At 55.5% G+C, this 6,659-nt stretch overlaps 1 protein-coding gene across 5 annotated transcripts in view; it reads left to right on the plus strand.

Annotated features, from left to right (window-relative positions):
* SFXN2 (sideroflexin 2) overlaps positions 1-4,472 on the plus strand; it is an 8,245-nt gene extending 3,773 nt beyond the window's left edge. For 3 of the 5 annotated variants that reach the window (XM_017726162.1, XM_017726160.1, XM_008643854.2), the window contains exons 4-12: positions 813-911; positions 1,064-1,139; positions 1,217-1,302; positions 1,991-2,051; positions 2,123-2,189; positions 2,709-2,758; positions 3,016-3,065; positions 3,305-3,352; positions 3,745-3,938. In XM_017726162.1, the coding sequence (XP_017581651.1) occupies positions 813-911; positions 1,064-1,139; positions 1,217-1,302; positions 1,991-2,051; positions 2,123-2,189; positions 2,709-2,758; positions 3,016-3,065; positions 3,305-3,352; positions 3,745-3,844 (637 nt within the window). In that variant the 3' untranslated portion in view covers positions 3,845-3,938. Of the gene's footprint in view, positions 1-812; positions 912-1,063; positions 1,140-1,216; positions 1,303-1,990; positions 2,052-2,122; positions 2,190-2,708; positions 2,759-3,015; positions 3,066-3,304; positions 3,353-3,744 lie in introns of all 5 variants that reach the window. The other 2 variants (XM_017726161.1, XM_017726163.1) reach the window with 2 other exon arrangements.
* Positions 4,473-6,659: the final 2,187 nt, after the last annotated feature.

Here is a 6,659-nt window from a genome sequence, read left to right on the forward strand (position 1 = left end):
CGGCCTCCTGTGGGGCTGGGTGCTGGCCAAGGCATGCCCATGGCTGCTGTGCTTGGCTGTGTCCTGTGGTCAAGCCCCATGTCTCTGGGCTCTGTCCCCAGCACCCAGCTTGTAGTAGAAGCATCACAGATTCCCCTGGTCCCTGGCATGGTTGGGGATGGTCTCACCTCACCCTGAGCTCTTCCCAGAGCCCCTGTAATGATTAATACAACCAAATCCTACTTGGCTCGTGCTCTTGGTCTGTGGCCCATAGCAGTCTTTGGAACCGAGGATCAAATGTGCCGCCAGGCCAGGCTGCTTCAGCATCCCCAGCCCCTGCTGACACCTCCCTGCATTTCCCTTCTCCACCCTCCTGCATCCCAGAGCTTGCTCAGACCCACATCTCCCTGTGTCCCTTCCTGCCCCACATCAGTGTCCCTGAGACACCAGTAGAAACCCAGGCACCCTCATCCCCCAGAGCCGTTTCTGTCTCCATGTGTTCCCTCCTTGCTGCTTTCTTTGACAAAGGCTTATCTCAGTCCAGCAGAGGATGGTTGCCACCCTGCTGAGAGCTGTGTCTCCCACCCCTGCCCAAGTGCCTTGCAGGACTGGGCGCCCCCCTTCCTATGCTCCCCAGGGCAACCAGAACTGCTGGGATCACTTCCCAGCTCTCCCACTGGTTTGTGACTTTGCCACAGTTCCTCAGCTTTCCTTTGGAGACACCATGATGAGTGGATTGCAGGCATCTTGGCTGTCTCCCTGCCAAGCCTGGCAATGGGCACAGGGCATCCCTGACAGCCCTCGGGTGCTCTCCCGGTCCCTTCCCTCCGCAGGACAGTGCCTGCCGTGGTTTTCTGGCAGTGGGTGAACCAGTCATTTAATGCCTTTGTCAACTACACCAACCGCAACGCTGCCTCCCCCATCTCTCTGAGGTGAGCGGGCCCCACAGGATGGAGTGTGTCTATTTGATGCACCCCTGGATGCCCTGTAAAGACTCCTTATGCCATGTTTTGGGTACAGAAGGAACAGGGCTGAGTCAGAGTTGGTGTTTCTGTTCTCTCCCTTCTTTGAAATCGCTGTCCAGGCAAATCGGGGTGGCTTATGTCACAGCCACCAGTGCAGCCCTGGCCACTGCAGTGGGACTCAACCTCTACACCAAGGTATGTCAGGCCAGGGCCAGGTGAGGCAGCTGGGCACATCCTGCTCTCTCATGCTGATGCCAGCCTGTTTCCTGCAGCGAGCTCCCCCCTTGCTGGCCCGCTGGGTCCCCTTTGCAGCTGTGGCTGCTGCCAACTGTGTCAATATCCCCATGATGCGGCAACAGTAAGTGTCACACGTGTCCTGGGCGCTTGAGGGACCCAGGTCCCTCCAAACGCAAGCTGGTGGCAGCCGGGCTCCTGGGCTGCCTGGGCTCCCTGCCTTGGATTCCCATCCTGGGAGCTGGAGGGAGGTGAACTGGGGTCTGTGCATTTGCAATGCTGTGCCTGTGGTGGAGGATGCTGGGTGGGATGGCTCAGCCTCTACCTGGAGCAGGAGGGGATTTTTGGCTGAGGATAGCCGTTCTGGGATCTGTGCTGGAAGATCCCTCAGACCCAAAGATCTCCTGCATGTCATGGGAGAACCCCAGTCCACGATATCCTGGTGCTGGGACACCCCAGGTTGGGTCCTTGTGGTGACCTGTGTCTGCTGCTCGGGATCCCCCACAAGTCACAGCACAAGGAGCTCGGGTGCTCTGTGAGGGAATGTCCCCTGGCTCAGCTGCGTGTCCCAAGCAGTGTCTGTCCCTAGCACGGCCAGATCCTGCGGGCAGCTTGCCCCTGAAGATGGCAGCATCGGCTGGGCTGGGGACCGTAGTGCCCCGGGGTGGTGGAGCCCCGTGCCATGGGGCCATCCGGGGATGCTGCGCCAGCACAGCACAAAGGACTCCCCTGGCACCCCATCACCCCGTTGCTGTGTCCTCACGCTTTCCCGGCCACCCTGTCCTCCGCTCACGGCTGCCTGTCCCCTTCAGGGAGATCATCAACGGGATCACAGTGACAGATGAGAACAACAATGAGCTTGGCCGCTCCAGGGTGAGTCTGGGGATGGGGATGTGGGTTGGGGCATGTCTCTGCTGGGGCTCACCTACTGCTTTTGCTTGCAGAGGGCGGCAGTGAAGGGCATCGCACAGGTTGTGCTCTCCAGGATCACCATGGCAGCACCGGGCATGAGTGAGTGCGGGGCAGGAGGGTGCACAACTGAACTCCCCTGCTTCAGTTTCCCTCATGATGAAGAGTGAGGGTGTCCCTGCATCCCAGATGGCATTTGCTCTCCTCATCCTGCCATTCCCATCAGAGGCCCCCACGCCCCCAGCCCCTTTGTGCCAAACCACAACCCGGGACACAGGGGGTGCTCCTATGGCAGTTTGGCCCCTCAAGGATGCATCTCGTGCTCTCTGGCCCCAGCTCCTCATCCTGCAGCCTGGCATCCCCTCTGCTCCTGAGACCCTTGAAATGCTGCAAACCCAGCAGGAGAGATGGGAGCATGAGGAGCACAGACTATGCTGCCTGGATGATGGATGTTTGGGGGTCTTGTGTCAGGTCCCTGCTGTCAGCAAACACCCAGTGGCCCCCAGCACAACTAGCTGCTGCCATGGCCTCTACATGGATGGTCCTGCTGGGACAGCCCTGCAGGCTGGCTAGAGGATAGCTGTTCTGGGATCTGGGCTGACCTTTGCTCTCTGTACCTAGTTATTTTGCCCATTGTCATGGAGCGACTGGAGAAATTCGCCTTCATGCAGGTGAGTACATGTTTCTCCTGCCAGTGGGTTCCCAGCTGCTGGTATGCTGGGGATCAAATGGGGAGTTGCAGAGCCCGGCTTGCTTTGCTCCCTACTTGAGTCACTGAAGGGACATGGAGAGGCTATGGGAGGGTGGCAGGGTTTGGTGCACACCAGAGGTGTTGGGCATTCAGCGTTATTGAGGGGAGAAGTCTTCTCACGCTGTGACTGGGTCTTCTGGTGAGGCCAGGGACTCATTCCTGGCTCTTCTCTTGCAGCGGATCCGGGTTCTCCATGGGCCTCTGCAGGTGCTGCTCTGTGGGGGCTTGTAAGTATCTCACTGCTCAATTGCCTGTGAGTGCCTGGAGTATGGCTCCAAAGAGATGCTTGAAAAAATACCTCTTTCCCAGAAGGGGTTGCAAAGCTGCTTACATTTCAGCTTGGGCTTTCCTCAGTTATTGGGAGTCATGGGGTGTGAGCAGCACCTCTTGGGCTGAAACCCCTGTGGCTGGAGGGCAAACAGGCTGTGATCCCAAGACTAATGCTCTGCTCTTCTCTGTCCCACAGCCTCCTCTTCATGGTGCCAGCAGCCTGTGCCCTCTTCCCACAGCAATGGTACCTGTTCCACTGCTTCTTCCTCCTTCATGGGATCTCAGGAGCCTTCCTCCTCCCCTAGTTCTTCTCAGCCCATCCCAGGAGAAGCATGATGGGCACCCACCCTTCAACCTGAGGCAGCGCCTGCCTGTACATGCTGGTGCCCAGGGCAGCAGGAGAGCATGTGCCTCCCCTGCTCTGTGAGCTCTGTGCTGGGAGTATCAGGACAGCCAGCTCCATGGGCAGCTCTCTGCCTTCCAGCCCTGGGAGGGAAGGGTTGTGGGTCTTGCCATGAGCCTGCAAGATCCCAGGGACTGCAGATGACCTCAAATGGCAATAGGGAGGGAGGGTGGCTTGACTGGTGGTTGGGGAGGAGAATCATGGCTCTCAGTGTGTATCCCCTCTCCCCACAGCTCTCTTGCACTGGCTGACCTTGAGCTGGAGCTGCGTGACAGCATTGTGGCCAAGCACGGGGACAAAGTACCATATGTCTATTTTAACAAAGGACTGTGAATGGAGACTACCTCAGGAGCCATCGCACCCCTCTGGCCTCCTGCCACCACCAATCCCATGTCCCCTGAGCAGGGTCAGAGGCACAGTCCAGCCCAGGACAGTCCAGCCCAGATCTGCTCCCCCACCCAACACCTTCTCTGCAGCCTTCTTCCACTGTAGAAGCAGGATCTGACTCTCCATGTCCAGCTTGCAGCACTTCGGCTTGTCCTGAGCCACCCCCATCTGCTGCTGGCCACGTCCCAGCCTTCCCATGTCCCTCTTGCCCTGAGGGATGCCTGCACTTCCTGTGCCTTCCTTTGGCCCTGCACATGAGGATCTGCCCAGCCTGTCTGGGCCTCATTGGTTTGGCCCCATGAGGCATGAGGCTCTCTCCCTTGGGGCTCAGAGCACAGTTCTACCTCCAAAAGCAGGTATCCTGCCATGGTACCAGCAACCAAACCACATTCCTGCCTTTAATCACCACAGTAGCCTCTTCCCAAGAGCTAGATCATATCTTGGCAGGTGTGAAGGGACCTGTTCTGTCTGTACCGTGAGAGTGACCATCCCAAAGTCCAGAGGCCAATGCTTGGACTGTGCCTTCCTTGCTCTCAGGTTCAGGTTCTATTCACTCTGTGATTGCCACAACCCAGGAAGAAGTAGCTAATTGTTTTAAGCTCTAATTTTTTCATTCCTCTGAGCACAAGAGGTAGCTGTCACCCTTGTCCTACATCTCTGGTCCCCACCTAGAACCATGAAACTGCAGCTTTACAGGACAATTGTCTCTGTGCCCCTTTTGATGTGGGGAAGACACAGAAATCACGGAACTGTTAGGGTTGGAAGGACCTCTGGAGGTCATCTATTCCAGACCCCCTGCCAAGGCAGGGTCACTAGAGCAGGTTACACAGGAATGTATCCAGGTGAATTTTGAGTATCTCCAGAGAGGGAGGCTCCACAACCTGCCTGGGCAGCCTGTTGCAGTGCTTTGCCACCCTCAATGTAAAGAATTTCTTCCTCATGTTGAGGTGGAACTTCTCGTGGTTTAGTTTATGGCCATTGCTCCTTGTCCTATCGCTGGGCACCGCTGAAAAGAGGCTGGCACTGTGTTCTTGGCACCTGCCTCTGAGACATTTATGTGCATTGATGAGATCCCTCTCAGTCTTCTTTTCTCCAGACTGAACAGGCCTGGCTGCCACAGTCTCTCCTCATAAGACATGCTCCAAATCCCTCATCATCTTTTTGGCCCTCCACTGAACCCTCTCCAGTAGCTTCTCTCTTTATTGTCACAGAGCTGTCAAGACATTAACTCAGGCTTCTGAATAGCAGCACTGCAAACGACAGAGGAAGGTTGAAAAATAAATGCAGTGATTTTCAAAAAACAGCTGTGGGTTGTGCTTCTGGCTGATCTCTGTGTGTCTCTGGGTTGGGCTGCTGTGTGGATCTCAAGCTTGCCTTGGAAGGGAAAGGTGTGGGCTTTGTGACTGACCAATCATCAGGGTGAGGGTGAGCAAAGGGGCCAGGAGAAGGAGGAAGAGTGTAAGGGATGGCATGAGCTCTGAAACTCTTGGGCATTCAATGGTAGCCTTCCTCAAGAGGTTTGTGGGGCTGCAGAGTCCCAGGGCAAGTGACAAAAGGTAATTGTGCTGTGTTCCCAGTGACACTCATCCTCTTGTGGGCCTCAGGAGGATGACACTGGGTGACCCTTCCTACACCAATGGGTGCTGTTTATCTTCATGGCCAGTCAGAGTTTCATGATGCTATCTTGGGTCTGTCATGAGGCTTCTCCCACTCCAAAGAAGACCAGCTTGAGTGTGCTGCAGCCTAGTTTGGGAGAGAAAGGAGCCCAAATCCTGGACTAAAGCCGCTGCTTTTAATCAGCTGCATCCAGGCTCTCTGCTTGCTGATGAACATCCCTTGGTGGGACAAACCTGTTTCTAAAAAGCCATATGACGTGGCTGCTCCGAGAGCACCATGGCCCAGTAGATGATCCGTGCTCCTCCCTCCAGTCAGGGATCCGTGTCAGATCTCTGGGGCAGCAGCATTCTCGCATCAGCCACATGCCTGAGTAGAGACACATTAACCACTCTGCTCCTTCAGGGAGAGCAGCCAAACCCAAAAGGTACCTCTTGAAGTGCCAAGATGTATCCACAGCAGGTTTCCTTCTGCCAAAGCTGCAACAGGCAAAGGACAATGTCTCCAACCACATGTAGCTACTGCTAGAAAGCTAAAACAGAGCTCTGAAACAATTAATAGTGGAGCTGAAAGTAGGAAAACATGTCCAAACTTGTCTATCTGTTCCCTGGACATTATTAGATCTCTTGTTAAAGCACAATTAAAGTAATAGTTAAGCACATGAAATTAAACAGATGTCACCCCTGTTGGGAGTGGAGAGAAGCCACAAGAAGACATCTCTGCTCTCTGCTTTTCTTAAGCTCCTTAGCTCAAGCTGCTCTTGTCCTACACCCAAATGAGCTGTGAGGACTTTCAGAAAAGTACCTGTAGCAATCTTTTGGGTCCAAGGTGCCCCTGGCATGCTTGACAGCACAATGATATTTGTAAAATGATGTGCTGTAGCACCCAAAAACTGCCCTTCCCCTGTGCATCACAGCCACATTCTTGCTGTTCACCCTTCCTGCCTTGGCAGTTTGGAGGGGTCCTGGCAGGGCAGGGGGCTCTGCAGCCAGTGATTCTGGGGCAGCAGCCACACGAAGCCAAGCTTGGGACCATGGCAGCAACGCCTCAGCCATTTGGCCACTCATTTTTTTCCTGTCCCCAGCCATACTGGAGGGGCAATGGAGCACAGAGAACCTGAAGTGCTGTTGCCATCTCTCATCCGCGC

This window comes from Corvus brachyrhynchos, unplaced genomic scaffold (assembly GCF_000691975.1).
Source record: "Corvus brachyrhynchos isolate BGI_N302 unplaced genomic scaffold, ASM69197v1 scaffold61, whole genome shotgun sequence".
Classification (NCBI taxonomy): Eukaryota; Metazoa; Chordata; class Aves; order Passeriformes; family Corvidae; genus Corvus; species Corvus brachyrhynchos.